The sequence below is a fragment of the Leptodactylus fuscus genome, chromosome 4, assembly GCF_031893055.1.
Source record: "Leptodactylus fuscus isolate aLepFus1 chromosome 4, aLepFus1.hap2, whole genome shotgun sequence".
Classification (NCBI taxonomy): Eukaryota; Metazoa; Chordata; class Amphibia; order Anura; family Leptodactylidae; genus Leptodactylus; species Leptodactylus fuscus.
This window is the reverse complement of record NC_134268.1, coordinates 197746873-197766833: the sequence shown is the minus strand read 5'-3', so window position 1 is coordinate 197766833 and position 19961 is coordinate 197746873. Positions and strand designations below refer to the sequence as shown.

General features: G+C 43.7%; 1 protein-coding gene across 1 annotated transcript in view; it reads left to right on the top strand.

Moving 5' to 3' along the window:
- Positions 1 to 19961, top strand: part of CCNY (cyclin Y) — a 121348-nt gene that overhangs the window by 88718 nt on the left and 12669 nt on the right. The window contains exons 4-5 of the mRNA XM_075271626.1: positions 15170 to 15270; positions 17983 to 18018. Of these exons, the coding sequence (XP_075127727.1) occupies positions 15170 to 15270; positions 17983 to 18018 (137 nt within the window). The remainder of the gene's footprint in view (positions 1 to 15169; positions 15271 to 17982; positions 18019 to 19961) is intronic.

Genomic DNA, 19961 nt, shown 5'->3' with positions numbered 1-19961 from the left:
TATGCGCACACATATTTATGCGCGCACATATTTATGCGCTTTACCCTGTATATGCGCGTACATATTTATGCGCGCACATATATATGCGCCCTAACCTGTACGTGCGCACATATATATTTATGCATGCACATATTTATGCATGCACATATTTATGCGCTCTACCCTGTATATGCGCGCACATATTTATGCGCCCTACCCTGTATATGAGCGCACATATTTATGCGCGCACATATTTATGCGCCCTACCCTGTATATGCGCGCATATATTTATCCGTGCACATATTTATGCGCGCACATATTTATGCGCCCTACCCTGTATATGCGCACACATATTTATGCGCGCACATATTTATGCGCTTTACCCTGTATATGCACGCACATATTTATGCGCGCACATATATATGCGCCCTACCCTGAATATGTGCCCTACCCTGTATACGCGCACACATATTTATGCGCGCACATATATATGCGCCCTACCCTGTATGCGCGCACATTTATATTTATGCGCGCACATATATATGCGCCCTACCCTGTATATGCGCCCTACCCTGTACATGTGTGCACATATTTATGCGCGCACATATTTATGCGCTTTACCCTGTATATGCGCGCACATATTTATGCGCGCACATATTTTAGCGCGCACATATTTATGCGCGCACATATTTATGCGCGCACATATATATGCGCCCTACCCTGAATATGCGCCCTACCCTGAATACGCGCACACATATATATGCGTGCACATATATATATGCGCCCTAACCTGTACGCGCGCACATATATATTTATGCGTGCACATATTTATGCATGCACATATTTATGCGCCCTACCCTGTATATGCGCGCACATATTTATGCGCCCTACCCTGTATATGAGCGCACATATTTATACACGCACATATTTATGCGCCCTACCCTGTATATGCGCGTGCATATTTATGCGCGCACATATTTATGCGCACTACCCTGTATATGCGCGCACATATTTATGCGCCTTACCCTGTATATGCGCGCACATATTTATGCGCGCACATATTTATGCGCTTTACCCTGTATATGTGCGTACATATTTATGCGCGCACATATTTATGCGTACACATATTTATGCGCGCACATATATATGCGCCCTACCCTGAATATGTGCCCTACTCTGAATACGCGCACACATATTTATGCGCCCTAACCTGTATGCGCGCATATATTTATGCGCCCTACTCTGTATATGCGCGCACATATTTATGCGTGCACATATTTATGCGCACTACCCTGTATATGCGCGCACATATTTATGCGCGCACATATTTATGCGCTTTACCCTGTATATGCGCGTACATATTTATGCGCATACATATTTATGCGCGCACATATTTATGCGCACTACCCTGTATATGCACGCACATATTTATGCGCGCACATATTTATGCGTACTACCCTGTATATGCGCGCACATATATATGCGCCCTACCCTGAATATGCGCCCTACCATGTATACGCGCACACATATTTATGCACGCACATATATATGCGCCCTACTCTGTATGCGCGCACATTTATATTTATGCGCGCACATATATATGCGCCCTACCCTGTACATGTGTGCACATATTTATGCGCGCACATATTTATGCGCACTACCCTGTATATGCGCGCACATATTTATGCGCCTTACCCTGTATATGCGCGCACATATTTATGCGCCTTACCCTGTATATGCGCGCACATATTTATGCGCTTTACCCTGTATATGTGCGCACATATTTATGCGCGCACATATTTATGCGCGCACATATTTATGCGCGCACATATTTATGCGCGCACATATATATGCGCGCACATATTTATGCGCCCTACCCTGAATACGCGCACACATATTTATGCGCGCACATATATATATGCGCCCTAACCTGTACGCGCGCACATATATTTATGCGTGCACATATTTATGCATGCACATATTTATGCGCCCTACCCTGTATATGCGCGCACATATTTATGCGCCCTACCCTGTATATGAGCGCACATATTTATGCGCGCACATATTTATGCGCCCTACCCTGTATATGCGCGCACATATTTGTGCGCGCACATATTTATGCGCGCACATATTTATGCGCCCTACCCTGTATATGCGCGCACATATTTATGCGCACTACCCTGTATATGCGCGCACATATTTATGCGCGCACATATTTATGCGCTTTACCCTGTATATGCGCGTACATATTTATGCGCGCACATATTTATGCGCGCACATATTTATGCGCACTACCCTGTATATGCACGCACATATTTATGCGCGCACATATATATGCGCCCTACCCTGAATATGCGCCCTACCCTGTATACGCGCACACATATTTATGCGCGCGCATATATATGCGCCCTACCCTGTATGCGCGCACATTTATATTTATGCGCGCACATATATATGCGCCCTACCCTGTATATGCGCCCTACCCTGTACATGTGTGCACATATTTATGCGCGCACATATTTATGCGCACTACCCTGTATATGCGCGCACATATTTATGCGCCTTACCCTGTATATGCGCGCACATATTTATGCGCGCACATATTTATGCGCGCACATATTTATGCGCGCACATATATATGCGCCCTACCCTGAATATGTGCCCTACCCTGAATACGTGCACACATGTTTATGCGCGCACATATATATATGCGCCCTAACCTGTACGCGCGCACATATATATTTATGCGTGCACATATTTATGCATGCACATATTTATGCACCCTACCCTGTATATGCACGCACACATTTATGCGCGCACATATTTATGTGCCCTACCCTGTATATGAGCGCACATATTTATGCGCCCTACCCTGTATATGCGCGCACATATTTGTGCGCGCTCATACTTATGCGCCCTACCCTGTATATGCGCGCACATAATTATGCGCGCACATATTTATGCGCCCTACCCTGTATATGCGCGTGCATATTTATGCGCGCACATATTTATGCGCACTACCCTGTATATGCGCGCACATATTTATGCGCCTTACCCTGTATATGCGCGCACATATTTATGCGCGCACATATTTATGCGTACACATATTTATGCGCGCACATATATATGCGCCCTACTCTGAATACGCACACACATATTTATGCGCGCACATATTTATGCGCCCTAACCTGTATGCACGCACATATATATTTATGCGGGCACATATTTATGCGCCCTACCCTGTATATGCGCGCACATATTTATGCGCCCTACTCTGTATATGCGTGCACATATTTATGCGCGCTCATATTTATGCGCACTACCCTGTTTATGCGCGCACATATTTATGCGCCCACATATTTATGCGCTTTACCCTGTATATGCGCGCACATATTTATGCGCGCACATATTTATGCGCGCACATATTTATGCGCGCACATATTTATGCGCACTACCCTGTATATGCACGCACATATTTATGCGCGCACATATTTATGCGTACTACCCTGTATATGCGCGCACATATTTATGTGCGCACATATATATGCGCCCTACCCTGAATATGCGCCCTACCCTGTATACGCGCACACATATTTATGCGCGGACATATATATGCGCCCTACCCTGTATGCGCGCACATTTATATTTATGCGCGCACATATATATGCGCCCTACCCTGTATATGCGCCCTACCCTGTACATGTGTGCACATATTTATGCGCGCACATATTTATGCACACTACCCTGTATATGCGCGCATATTTATGCGCCTTACCCTGTATATGCGCGCACATATTTATGCGCGCACATATTTATGCGCGCACATATATATGCGCGCACATATTTATGCGCGCACATATTTATGCGCGCACATATTTATGCGCGCACATATATATGCGCCCTACCCTGAATACGCGCACACATATTTATGCGCGCACATATATATATGCGCCCTAACCTGTACGCGCGCACATATATATTTATGCGTGCACATATTTATGCATGCACATATTTATGCGCTCTACCCTGTATATGCGCGCACATATTTATGCGCCCTACCCTGTATATGAGCGCACATATTTATGCGCGCACATATTTATGCGCCCTACCCTGTATATGCGCGCATATATTTATCCGCGCACATATTTATGCGCGCACATATATGCGCCCTACCCTGTATATGCGCGCACATATTTGTGCGCACACATATTTATGCGCGCACATATTTATGCGCCCTACCCTGTATATGCGCGCACATATTTATGCGCGCACATATTTATGCGCTTTACCCTGTATATGCGCGTACATATTTATGTGCGCACATATTTATGCGCACTACCCTGTATATGCACGCACATATTTATGCGCGCACATATATATGCGCCCTACCCTGAATATGCGCCCTACCCTGTATACGCGCACACATATTTATGCGCGCACATATATATGCGCCCTACCCTGTATGCGCGCACATTTATATTTATGCGCGCACATATATATGCGCCCTACCCTGTACATGTGTGCACATATTTATGCGCGCACATATTTATGCGCCTTACCCTGTATATGCGCGCACATATTTATGCGCGCACATATTTATGCGCTTTACCCTGTATATGCGCGCACATATTTATGCGCGCACATATTTATGCGCGCACATATTTATGCGCGCACATATTTATGCGCCCTACCCTGAATATGCGCCCTACCCTGAATACGCGCACACATATATATGCGCGCACATATATATATGCGCCCTAACCTGTACGCGCGCACATATATATTTATGCGTGCACATATTTATGCATGCACATATTTATGCGGCCTACCCTGTATATGCGCGCACATATTTATGCGCCCTACCCTGTATATGAGCGCACATATTTATACGCGCACATATTTATGCGCCCTACCCTGTATATGCGCGCATATATTTATCCGCGCACATATTTATGCGCGCACATATTTATGCGCCCTACCCTGTATATGCGCGTGCATATTTATGCGCGCACATATTTATGCGCACTACCCTGTATATGCGCGCACATATTTATGCGCCTTACCCTGTATATGCGCGCACATATTTATGCGCGCACATATTTATGCGTACACATATTTATGCGCGCACATATATATGCGCCCTACTCTGAATACGCACACACATATTTATGCGCGCACATATTTATGCGCCCTAACCTGTATGCACGCACATATATATTTATGCGGGCACATATTTATGCGCCCTACCCTGTATATGCGCGCACATATTTATGCGCCCTACTCTGTATATGCGTGCACATATTTATGCGCGCTCATATTTATGCGCACTACCCTGTTTATGCGCGCACATATTTATGCGCCCACATATTTATGCGCTTTACCCTGTATATGCGCGCACATATTTATGCGCGCACATATTTATGCGCGCACATATTTATGCGCACTACCCTGTATATGCACGCACATATTTATGCGCGCACATATTTATGCGTACTACCCTGTATATGCGCGCACATATTTATGTGCGCACATATATATGCGCCCTACCCTGAATATGCGCCCTACCCTGTATACGCGCACACATATTTATGCGCGGACATATATATGCGCCCTACCCTGTATGCGCGCACATTTATATTTATGCGCGCACATATATATGCGCCCTACCCTGTATATGCGCCCTACCCTGTACATGTGTGCACATATTTATGCGCGCACATATTTATGCACACTACCCTGTATATGCGCGCATATTTATGCGCCTTACCCTGTATATGCGCGCACATATTTATGCGCGCACATATTTATGCGCGCACATATATATGCGCGCACATATTTATGCGCGCACATATTTATGCGCGCACATATTTATGCGCGCACATATATATGCGCCCTACCCTGAATACGCGCACACATATTTATGCGCGCACATATATATATGCGCCCTAACCTGTACGCGCGCACATATATATTTATGCGTGCACATATTTATGCATGCACATATTTATGCGCTCTACCCTGTATATGCGCGCACATATTTATGCGCCCTACCCTGTATATGAGCGCACATATTTATGCGCACACATATTTATGCGCCCTACCCTGTATATGCGCGCATATATTTATCCGCGCACATATTTATGCGCGCACATATATGCGCCCTACCCTGTATATGCGCGCACATATTTGTGCGCACACATATTTATGCGCGCACATATTTATGCGCCCTACCCTGTATATGCGCGCACATATTTATGCGCGCACATATTTATGCGCTTTACCCTGTATATGCGCGTACATATTTATGCGCGCACATATTTATGCGCACTACCCTGTATATGCACGCACATATTTATGCGCGCACATATATATGCGCCCTACCCTGAATATGCGCCCTACCCTGTATACGCGCACACATATTTATGCGCGCACATATATATGCGCCCTACCCTGTATGCGCGCACATTTATATTTATGCGCGCACATATATATGCGCCCTACCCTGTACATGTGTGCACATATTTATGCGCGCACATATTTATGCGCCTTACCCTGTATATGCGCGCACATATTTATGCGCGCACATATTTATGCGCTTTACCCTGTATATGCGCGCACATATTTATGCGCGCACATATTTATGCGCGCACATATTTATGCGCGCACATATTTATGCGCCCTACCCTGAATATGCGCCCTACCCTGAATACGCGCACACATATATATGCGCGCACATATATATATGCGCCCTAACCTGTACGCGCGCACATATATATTTATGCGTGCACATATTTATGCATGCACATATTTATGCGGCCTACCCTGTATATGCGCGCACATATTTATGCGCCCTACCCTGTATATGAGCGCACATATTTATACGCGCACATATTTATGCGCCCTACCCTGTATATGCGCGCATATATTTATCCGCGCACATATTTATGCGCGCACATATATGCGCCCTACCCTGTATATGCGCGCACATATTTGTGCGCGCACATATTTATGCGCGCACATATTTATGCGCCCTACCCTGTATATGCGCGCACATAATTATGCGCGCACATAATTATGCGCGCACATATTTATGCGCCCTACCCTGTATATGCGCGTGCGTATTTCTGCGCGCACATATTTATGCGCGCACATATTTATGCGCCCTACCCTGTATATGCACGCACATATTTATGGATTAGATACGTGTGTGTGAACACAGTACCACACTTTGGAGGATTAGATGCATGCCTCTTCACACAGTACCACAAGCCAGAGAATTAGATACGCATCTCAGCACACAGTATCACACGGGGGAGGATTAGATACGCGCGTCTACACACAGTACCACATGCCATAGGATTAGACACGCCCGTCTACACATAGTTCCACACGCCGAAGGATTAGATACGTGCCTCTTCACACAATACCACACAAGGGAGGATTAGATACGTGTGTGTGCACACAGTACCACACTTTGGAGCATTAGATACATGCCTCTGCACACAGTACCACAAGCCAGAGAATTAGATACACGTTTCCACACACAGTATCACACGGGGGAGGATTAGATACGCGCGTCTGCACACAGTACCACACGGGGGAGGATTAGATACGCACGTCTACACACAGTACCACATGCCATAGGATTAGATACGCGCGTCTGCACACAGTGCCACATGCCGGGGGATTGGATACGCGCGTCTACACACAGTTCCACACGCCATAGGATTAGATACGCGCCTCTTCACACAATACCACACAGGGGAAGATTAGATACATGTGTCTTCACACAGTTGTACACGCCGTAGGATTAGATACACGCGTCTGCACACAGTACCACATGCTGTAGGATTAGATACGCGCGTCTACACACAGTTCCACGTGCCGAAGGATTAGATCCGCGCCTCTTCACACAATACCACACTTTGGAGGATTAGATACATGCATCTGCACACATTACCACACTTTGGAGGATTAGATACATGCATCTGCACACAGTACCACATGCCAGATAATTAGATACGCGTCTCAGCACACAGTACGCCATGGGGGAGGATTAGATACGCGCATCTGCACACAGTACCTCACACCAGGGATTAGATACACCTGTCTGCACACAGTACCACACGCTAGAGGATTAGATACACACGTCTGCACACAGTTTCATTTACCAGAGGATTAGATACGTGCCTCTTCACACAATGCCACACGGAGGAGGATTAGATACACACATCTGCACACAGTACCACACCAACAAGGATTAGATACTTGCGGCTAAACACAGTACTGCATGGGGAAGGATTAGATACAGCTTTACTCCAGGTATCCATAACAACTGATCACAGGTTTTTCACTGATATCCAAAATGAGATACAGATAATCACATGACGCTTATGGACATACACACAAACCACATACAAAATACACCAGTGCAAAACTGGACAATTCTTATGGGGCCACTACACAAACATAACATGTAATATACCCGTGCGAAGCCGGGTCCTCCCTCTAGTACAATGTATAAATATAAAGAAGTTTTTGTTCAACTCTCCATTCATGAACAAGTTCAAAGCATCCCTACAGTACATCCTAATATCCAGAGGTAGTATGTGGACAGTTTACCACTTTGTCGGACCATAAATGGTCCAACTTTATTTCAGCTTTAAAAACACGTGTCATTTTTGTGTATTGAGTAATTTATAATCAACATGTGAAATGACAACATGTGACGCCCCTTCAATTGTGTACATTTAAGGGTCATGTAATAGTGTGCAACCTTCTTAAAGGGAACTTGTCAGGCTGTTTGGGACTACTGTACTGCCAGCATGCCATTATGCAGCTGGGGTTTAGGGTCCCAAACCTCTGTATCCTACTGCCACCCCTTGGTGGAATCCTCAGTAGTTAAAGGATGAAGATCACTGGCGTCCGATGAGATCATCTGAGGGACTCTGCTCAGTACACCCTGTATCACTGCCTATGTGCTGCACTTGGGACATGATCAGTAAAACTACATGTACTGACCTTGGCTCCACTGCGTGCGATGCGCATGTACTAGAGTGCCTCAGCAGACTCTTATCATTGGAGACCAAGGATCTTCAACCTTTTACTGCTACGGATACCGGCCCTGAGCGGCAATATGATACATTTTTTTTGAGACCCTAAATACATATGCTTAATGGCATGCTGGCGGTTTAGTGGTTCCAAAGAGCCTGATATTTTCTCTAAATAGGACCTTTAACTATCTCCACCAATTCAAGTGTTTAGCATCTATTAATAGGCACTGCTCCACTGATTTCAGCACAGTTGGAATTTTCTCTCTAGCCCCCACCGTTCCTGAGTAACAAGCGCAGGTAGTTTTGATGCCTGATGTGCTATCTAAGCTCTGTAATGCCAGAAGGGCGGTGTCAGGCAGGGGGTGTGACTCAGTCCTCCAATCAGAGGCAGCCAGTGTCAGAGCTCAGAATCCACACTCCTTGCCCTACACCGCCTCCTTACAGTACAGAGACTAAATAGTAATCCGACACCAAAACTAACAGCATTGATTGATTGCTCAGGAATGGTAGGGGCTAGAGAAAAAAATTCCAATTGTGTTGGTTTCCGTGGAAGTGGATGTATAAAGCTGGACTTGTTGCAAGTGGTGAGTGGTTGTCTGTGAATAGAATATTTCCTATAACTTTTATATAGACATCCATGTTTGTGGTCGCCCAGTGAAGCATCTGCAGCATTCTAGATTATACTGACTATTGAGGATCCCTGTTAGCCGCCCTGCAGCAGAAGCCTAGGAGACACAGAAACGCGCTGACATTGTTACAAGATGTATCTCCGCTGTATTGTGTATCAGTCCTCCAGCTCTCTATTCGCTCGGCGCGTCTCATAGTGATTAATAATACCTTTTTAAAACCCCATCTGAGATATTTTCTGCACCATCTAGCACTAATTGAAGGGAATGGAGCTCCGGTGCAGATGAGTGGCATGGGAGAGTGCTTGTGTATATGCAACCTTATGTGTAATCCACAGCCCATAAATAACTTTGTTTCTTTCAGCTGAATGGACAGCCATTTATACTTCTGCATTAACACATTGCCGTTCTGACCCCGGGTTGTTTTGCTCATTAAAACTAGATAGAGACGCATACTCCTCTAATGTGTTTTTATTCTCTGATTTTAGATTGATTTTATTTTTTGTACATGGTTATGGGGGCGGCCATCTTGCCTAAGCTGCTACTCTGCTCTGTGAACAGCGTTTCGGAGGTTTGCTTTACAGCAGCCACAAGGATATCGGAACTCGTTGGTGGGACATTTATGAGGACTGGTGTTTTTCAATGCCAGCCTTCATATTTCCTACATTGGTGGACGGTCATTTCTGGCAAGGTGCACTCCTCATACATCAGGCGCACCTACTGCACTAGATTTGAGGCATCATTTATGCTTGAAAACAGGAGTGATTAAGCATAAAAGTGGTGGGACCGATGGCCACCTACTGCAAGGCACTCACCATGCCCCATTTCATTAATACACAGTCCAGTCATATTAATGTGACCAGCGACTACTTTTGACGTCAACGTTAAATAACCAATCGCAGAAGGCACGTGTCATCAGCCATCATTGTGGAGGGCACGTTGGATCAACACAAGTATGTATCTATCCTTGCGGAGCATGTTCACCCCTACATGTGAAATGTTTTTCCTCAGGATGATGACATCTACCAGCAGGACAATGCCACGTATCATAAAGCTCGCAGTGTACGTGCGTGGTTCGAGGAGCACCAGGATGAGTTTACCGTACTCCCTTGGTCAGCAAATTCCCTGGACTTGAACCCAATTGAGAATCTGTGGGACCACCTCGATTGGGTTGTTTGCGCCATGGATGTTCAACCGTGTAACCTAGCGCAGCTGGACACGGCACTGGAGTCGGCATGGCTCAACATCCCAGTGACATCTTCACAACATCCCCTCTCTTCCTGCACGTCTCGCAGCGGTCCGCTCTGCCAAAGGTGGTTATTCTGGATTTCAACAGATGTTCACATTAATGCGACTGGACTATGTAATAATGAGCTGATTGCTGAAAAATTATCTCTACAGAGCATGAAGTCTGACTCTACCGTAAGACTGAGTGGTCAAAGTGAAAACTGCAAGATTTCAGGATTCAGCTTTTTTTTTTCTTTTTAATTATTTATTTACATATAGACAGTGATATGGCAAATTAAAAACAAAATAAAATTGCCCTTTAATATATTGCAACTTTTTCATGTCTTGTACACCAGAAAATTTGCAGACGAGACATAATAAATCTCTGCAGTGGCTTCTATAGGAGAGTGTTGTGGGCATGCCCTGTGTTCTTTGCAGAGGTTGTTGTGCGGGGAGGGAGAAGACATGAACTGTAACCATCGGATATTTTTAATAATGGATCCAATGCTCTCTCTCTCTGTCTCTCTCTGTCTCTCTCTCTCATATATATATATATATATATATATATATATAGTCCTATGAAAAAGTTTGGGCACCCCTATTAATCTTAATCATTTTTTGTTCTAAATATTTTGGTGTTTTCAACAGCCATTTCAGTTTGATATATCTAATAACTGATGGACACAGTAATATTTCAGGATTGAAATGAGGTTTATTGTACTAACAGAAAATGTGCAATATGCATTAAACCAAAATTTGACCGGTGCAAAAGTATGGGCACCCTTATCATTTTATTGATTTGAATTCCCCTAACTACTTTTTACTGACTTACTGAAGCACAAAATTGGTTTTGTAACCTCAGTGAGCTTTGAACTTCATAGCCAGATGTATCCAATCATAAGAAAAGGTATTTAAGGTGGCCAATTGCAAGTTGATCTCCTATTTGAATCTCCCCTGAGGAGTGGCATCATGGGCTACTCAAAACAACTCTCAAATGATCTGAAAACAAAGATTGTTCAACATAGTTGTTCAGGGGAAGGATACAAAAAGTTGTCTCAGAGATTTAACCTGTCAGTTTCCACTGTGAGGAACATAGTAAGGAAATGGAAGACCACAGGGACAGTTCTTGTTAAGCCCAGAAGTGGCAGGCCAAGAAAAATATCAGAAAGGCAGAGAAGAAGAATGGTGAGAACAGTCAAGGACAATCCACAGACACCTCCAAAGAGCTGCAGCATCATCTTGCTGCAGATGGTGTCACTGTGCATCGGTCAACTATACAGCGCACTTTGCACAAATAGAAGCTGTATGGGAGAGTGATGAGAAAGAAGCCGTTTCTGCACGTACGCCACAAATAGAGTTGCCTGAGGTATGAAAAAGCACATTTGGACAAGGCAGCTTCATTTTGGAAACAAAAATTGAGTTGTTTGGTTATAAAAAAAGGCGTTATGCATGGCGTCCAAAAAGAAACAGCATTCCAAGAAAAACACTTGCTACCCACTGTAAAATTTGGTGGAGGTTCCATCATGCTTTGGGGCTGTGTGGCCAATGCCGGCATCGGGAATCTTGTTAAAGTTGAGGGTCACATGGATTCCACTCAGTATCAGCAGATTCTTGAGAATAATGTTCAAGAATCAGTGACGAAGTTGAAGTTACGCCGGGGATGGATATTTCAGCAAGACAATGATCCAAAACACCGCTCCAAATCCTCAGGCATTCATGCAGAGGAACAATTACAATGTTCTGGAATGGCCATCCCAGTCCCCAGACCTGAATATCATTGAACATCTGTGGGATGATTGGAAGCGGGCTGTCCATGCTCGGCGACCATCTAACTTAACTGAACTTGAATTGTTTGTCCAAAATACCTTTATCCAGGATCCAGGAACTGATTAAAAGCTACAGGAAGCGACTAGAGGCTGTTATCTTTGCAAAAGGAGGATCTACTAAATATTAATGTCACTTTTCTGTTGAGGTGCCCATACTTTTGCACCGGTCAAATTTTGGTTTAATGCATATTGCACATTTTCTGTTAGTACAATAAACCTCATTTCAATCCTGAAATATTACTGTGTCCATCAGTTATTAGATATATCAAACTGAAATGGCTGTTATAAACACCAAAATATTTAGAACTAAAAATGATTAAGATTAATAGGGGTGCCCAAACTTTTTCATAGGACTGTATATATATATATATATATATATATATATATATATATATATATATATACACACACATATATATATATAATGTGTCATATTTCATTGTAATCCTGCCTCCTGTAATAAAGCGTTTACTGCTGAAAAGTGATCTCTACGGAGCAAGAAGCTTCCACCTATATTAAGGCTCAGTGGCCAAAACTGCAAGATTTCAGGATTCCTTCTTCTTATATTATTTTTATGTATAGATAGAGACAGAATACAATTGCCCTTTTCTATAGGAGTGCACTGCATCCATCATATTTTACGTGTGTTTGTGCACACAGTCATATCCATCTCTATATCCTTTCTGTTGCAAAACTGAAGTGATCCCAATCAATATGTTCAGCTTTTCCCAGGAAAGTGGATGAATGGCTGCCACTTAGACTAAATGAAGGTCAAATACAGAGGGCACTTATTCCATTTCAGAATGTACTAAGATGAATGACTGCAAGAATTCTTATTAACCCCTGCCGTCTGTGCTACGATTATACTGCTTTGCTGGTAATAAGTTCATAAGTCAGACTTGAAATGTAGGAAGAGATTTTTTTTTTTTAACATTGAGACATTTCATAGGATAGGACCTTAAGGCTAATTGTAAAAGATTGTTTAAGCACCATGATAGCCGCTTCTTAGTTTTAAATATGATCTTCAAGGGTTGTCTGAGAATAGTAAGGAAAAAAGGGCAGCTTTTTCTAGAAGAACCTTGTGACTGGTGGACATGAAGTCACGGTCCCTGAAAAGGGGTTGCAATGCTTGCCCAAGGTGATCAGGGTGGGGACCCCCACCAATCTGATGTTGAACACCTATCCTGATGATAGGTTTTCAGTATAAAGGCTTGGAAAACCCTTAATATCAAAGAACCAAAACCTTCCTTGGAAATCACAGTGACTAAGGGGATTCTATGTCTTGGCTTTCTAAAATTCTGTACTTATAAAATTGGTATGGTATTGGAATTGACTGAATGCAGACATTTTCATATTCGGAGTGGATATGTGTATAGGTCACTTAAAGGGGTTGTGCTGTTATAGACACTTTTCCACAGCCTGTGGATATGGGAAAAATGGCCAGTCGCTGGGTCCACAAAGCAATCAGGAGAACCCCTAAAGTCTCGTGAATGGAGTGCCAGTTCTCTTGCGTGACCAGCAATCCCCTCAGATCTATGGGGCCGCCGGCGCTGCCAGAGATTCAAGTCCAGGCAATCCCATGGCAGTGAATGGAGCAATGGCAACCCAAGTCAACTGAAGCTCCATCACAAGAGAGACTTTTGATCTCCTGATCGCTGGCGGACAGAGGGCCTGGACTACCTGTGATTCCTTATTCTGTATGACACAACATCTTTTAGTATTTTATGGGTTTAAGGGGGTTTTTCCATCTCAGCCCCGTCTTTGTGTGTCCATGCTGTTTCTGTGTCTTACGTAGAAGAAGATGGGAATTATGGAAACATAGAAGTTTGCTGTGCTAAGTCCTTTCTGTAGGTATCATTCATTTTTATGGGAGTTACGGTGGCGTAAAAGCCCCCACCTGGTTCTATAATTCCAGCCACCAGTTGAGTTTGTTATTCTCATGGCTTCTTTATGCTTTAGTTACATAAAACAGGACAACTGTTTTAAGGCTAAAGCCCCACGTTGCGGAAATGCAACTTTTTTTGCATTTTTTTTTAGCCAAAGTCAGAAGTGGATTGAGTAAAAGGGAGAAGTATAAGAACTTCCCATACCTTCCACATCCCTTTTTGTAGCCATTCTTGGCTTTGGCTCAAAAAAAAAACAAAACGCAACAATAAAAGCTTCGTTTCCGCAACGTGGGCCTTAGCTCTAAAGCAGCAATATTATTGTGGACTGATGCTTATGAATGGCGTCCTACTTCTTCTCATGTTTCGTGACTACCTCTGTACTATTGTGAAAGACTGTCAGTAGTCTAAGTACATAAATGTAACCGCAATAGGCTAGAAACTTATAACCTAGAAGATGAAGCTTTGGTCACAGATTGGATCTCCAGACTATAAACTTTCCATTGTATGGTTCTTGGTGATACATGTTTATTGAACTTTTATAATAATTTGTTTTGATATTTTTCTTCCCATAGCATCCACCGGGACAAATGAAGAGAAAGTACAGCTCTTGTTCTACAATTTTCCTAGATGACAGCACAGTCAGCCAACCTAACCTCAAGTATACAATTAAATGGTTAGTAGATACCTCTTTACGTGTTTATACCCCGAGTAGCCATAACATTAAACCCTAATATTGCGTAGGAGCTTTCATGCTGTCCTGGACTCTACAAGACCTCTGAACGTATGTTCTACCACCAAGACATCTTCTGGTACCACCACTTCCTTAAAGTCCTATAAATTGTGGTGCGTGGTCCCATAGTTTGAAATTCCCCAGATCTCAATATGATTAAGCATCTTGAGTTCTTTGTAATGTCCCTCAGTCTGTTCCTGAACATTTCCTACTGTGAGACAGGTTGGATAATTCTATTGAAAGAGGGCACTTCCATTTGGGAATATCAGTTCCAGTAAGGGGCGTACTTGGTCTGCAACAGTGTTTCGGCATGTGGTACATGTCAACGTAACATGCACATGAATGCCAGGACCAACGGTTCCTCAGCAGAACATTACTCAGAGCATCATACTACCTTTACCAGCTTGTCTTCTTCCCATATTGTATCCTGGTGCTGTCTCTTCCCCAGATAAGCAACACACTTGGTTTTCCAAATATCTTAAAAGAAATTGTGGCTCATCACAACAGGAAACCATCATACATTGCTCCATGAGTTGTCCATGACTCCATTGGTGATCCACCAGATGCCCTACCTTGGATGTCTTCTGGTATCTATCAAGAGTTGGTCACTGCACAGACAATAGGTTTAAGCTTCCAGCTGCGTTTTTGGTGAAGATATTGGAATTTGATATTTCTGATGGTTCATATCTAAACCCCTTTAAGGATTGCCATTAAAGAGATCATTTCACCATTTGAGGCACAACTGGTTTAATACACCGCTAGAAAGCCTTTAGGCTTTCCCTTTCTGTGCCCCCAGTGAAGAGCTATTGGTGCCGGTAACGTAGCTCTGCACTGTCAGAATTTCTGACAGTCCGTCAGGAACCCCCTTCCTCACAGTAGCGCCTATTGTGCATAGACGAGTACTAGGGGGGCATTCCTCACCACTCAGCGTCATCTCTAAGTAACGCCCCCTGACTGACTGTCAGAAACGCCCTTCTGACAGTGAAGAGCTACAGTACTGGCACCGATAGCTCTTCACCGGGGGCCCAGAAAAGGAAAGCTGTCTGCTTTCTAGCGGTGTATTAAACCGCATGTGCCCCAAATGGTGAAAGGTCCTCTTTAAAGGGGTTTTCCCACCCAAGTAAATTATAAATTACAGATTAGTTGTGGTCTGACCATTTAGACCTGCACTGATTTCCTGTATTTAGCCTCATGTGTATCACAGTAGTGATGAGCTAGTGATTATACCTTTCCTTCACGTGATTACCCCTTACCAGTGATGGAGGAAATTTTTGGTCCTTATGGTTCTGGTGATTTTGTGATGGATATAGTATGTGTGTGTTCACATGGGCATAAGTGGTAGGAATGAATTCAAATCTTAAACTTCTATTATTGGAAAGTGTTGTATGGTTCAAATTCACCTTGGCTTCGACCTTGATATCAACATTTAAGATTTTTTACAAAACGTTATGATTTGATGTAAAATGATTATAAATTGTTGCGTGACATGTTCACCATACACCTGCTCTCTACTTGCATTGTCATTTGTCAAAAGTGTGAAAATGTCCTAATATTAGGATCGTAGGTGGCTAGTTTTATGGTCTAATTCAACTCTTTTTTATGGAATTGCAAGCCCTTGAAGTCCAAGGATGATACTGGGCGTGATAAAGAAGCCTATTTGAGAGCAGTGATGGTTAGAAGACACTAAGGTCTGTCTATATACTGAAAAAATAACCCACAACTTACTCATATGACACTTGTGGTTTCCTGTGGAAAGACTATATGTATGTATATTTTCTGCAGGAGGTATAAATAGCATTCTGCAAGTCACATTTCATTACTTAGACGCATAAACTTGTACTGTGTTCAGATGAATTTGCTTTTCCATATATTTGCAATGGAACGGTAAGATCATAATGTGAATGCGCAAAGATAATGAAGACAAGATTTTGTAGGAGGTGTGAAAACATCATCTAGGACACAGACCAACGCTTAGGTCTCCGATTGGTGAGATAGCTAGAAAAAGGGGCTAAGAGGAAGAGTGGATGACCAGACTACACAAGGATACTTTGTAGTCTCTTACCATGGAAACATAGGTCTGCCTCGGAGCTCTATAACAAAGCAACAGGATATTTACTCAAGCAATGTTGCTTATCTTTTGTTTTAGAGGCATTGCAACAATTACCATTATATTGAACTGCAAGGGTTAGTTCACACGGGGCAAGTTGGTAGAGGATTTTGAGGCGGAATCCGCCTCAAAATCCGCTGCTCTCATTGACTTCAATGGGAGCTGCTCACTTCTTTTTTCCGCTGGCTAGTAGTGAAAAAAAAATTGAGCTGCCCTATCTTGCTGCGGATTCCAGAGCTGAATCAGCTGCGGCGCGAGGCTCCGGCCCATTCATTTGGGCCTAATCCACCATGGAATGCCACGATGGGATTCCGGTGCAGTGCACTGGCATTCCATCATGGCATTCCGTGATGGATTAGGCCCAAATGAATGGGCCGGAGCCTCGCACCGCAGCTGATTCAGCTGTGGAATCCGCACTGCACCGGAATCCCGTCGCGGTATCCGAGACGGAATGTGTACACGCGGAACCCCATTGGAACTAGCCCTAAATAAAATTGTTATGTGATGATTCCATTGAATACTAAACCTGTCCTTCTGTTTTTTTACAGCGTAGCACTGGCAATATATTATCACATAAAAAACAGGTATGTTGTTTTCTTTTTTTTAAGATTCTGCAAATTACGATACTGTATGAATAGGGAAATCTCTCCCCTCTCCTTCCTTAAAGGGACACTCCGTCCAAAACAAAAAATTTCCATTTGTTCCATTATTGTATTTCCTGTGTCTGGTTCTTACCAGTTCCTTCTATATCTGACATGGGCTGTTGCCTAGAATCAGTGTGACTTTGCCTCTGGTGACACTTAGAGATGGTACTGTCTCTAGCTGAACATGTGATGCTGTACTGAAGCAAAACATAGAGAAAAAAACACGAGATAAAAAAATCAATGGAGTCATTTTATAAGCAGAGAATGAGGCTGCGCTGCAAGAAGTAAGCACAATATGCATAAAAGAAGCGCAGATTGTGATAGATAATAAATTGGGGGTGAAGATATAAATATTTTATAGCTTCAGGCCCCTCCTTTGGAACCACTACTTACTCATGAGCAGGTTTTTGTGAATAGAGTGGTGGGTGCACATTCACTTCAATTCTATAGACTTCCAAAAACAGTTGCACATGGCTGTTTTTGGAATTTCCATAGAAATGAATTGGGAGAATCTGTATGTGTATTCACCTATCCTAAGCAACTTTGGAACAGGGTGCAGGTACCAAAACTAATAGCAGTGATTGCTCAGGAATGGTGGGGAGTAGAGAGAAAATTCCAACTGTGCCAGAGTCAGTGGAGTAGCCCCTATTAAGTGATGTATATCGATATTATTCAGGTTGAGGGTAAATATTTAGCAATTTAGACTTTATATGCTGACTAAAAAATGCAGGAACCAAAACGGATTAGGTGTCCAGGATGGTGGTGCAGATAGTATATGGCTCGGACCTACACTATGTGATCAAAAGTATCCAGACACCTGGCTGAAAATGACATTACAAGTTTGTGGCGCCCTCCATCGGTAATGCTGGATACAATATGGTGTTGGCCCACCCTTAGCCTTGATGACAGCTTCCACTCTCACAGGCATACGATCAATCAGGTGCTGGAAGGTTTCTTGGGGAATGGCAACCCATTCTTCACGGAGTGCTGCACAGAGGAGAGGTATCGATGTAGGTCGGTGAGGCCTGGCACGAAGTCGGCATTCCAAAACATCCCAATGGTGTTCTATAGGATTCCCGTCAGGAGTTTGTGCAGGCTAGTCCATTACAGAGATGTTATTGTGGTGTAACCACTCCGCCACAGGCCGTGCAGTATGAACAGGTGCTCGATCGTGCTGAAAGATGCAATTGCCTTCCCCGAATTGCTCTTCAACAGTGGGAAGCAAGAAGGTGTTTAATACATCAATGTAGGCCTGTGCTGTGATAGTGCCACGCAAAACAACAAGGGGTGCAAGCTCCCTCCATGAAAAACACCACCACACCATAACACCACCGCCTCCGAATTTTACTGTTGGCACTACACACGCTGGCAGATGAAGTTCACTGGGCATTTGCCATACCCACACCCTGCCATCGGCTCGCCACATTGTGTACCGTGATTCGTCACTCCACACAACGGTTTTCCACTGTTCAATCGTCCAATGTTTACGCTCCTTACAGCAAGCGAGGCGTCGTATGGCATTGACCTGCGTGATGTGTGGCACCCAATCACCTGACCACGTTCGAAGTCCGTTAATTCCGCGGAGCGCCCCATTCTGCTCTCTCACTATGTCTAATGTCTACTGAGGTCGCTGATATGGAGGACTTGGCAGTAGGTGGCAGCACAATGCACCTAATATGAAAAACGTATGTTTTGGGGGTGTCTGGATACTTTTGATCACATAGTGTGTGTATATAGTATATATGTGGTCATGTATGTGTAGTGGCAGGGACTAGGAATCCAAATTTTCTTTCCTGTTTAATAGATATTTTAACCGAAGGATCAGAGACGTTTAATGAATGTCCTTTTTTGCTTCCTTCTTCTCTTTAGTCCAAGCCCCGATG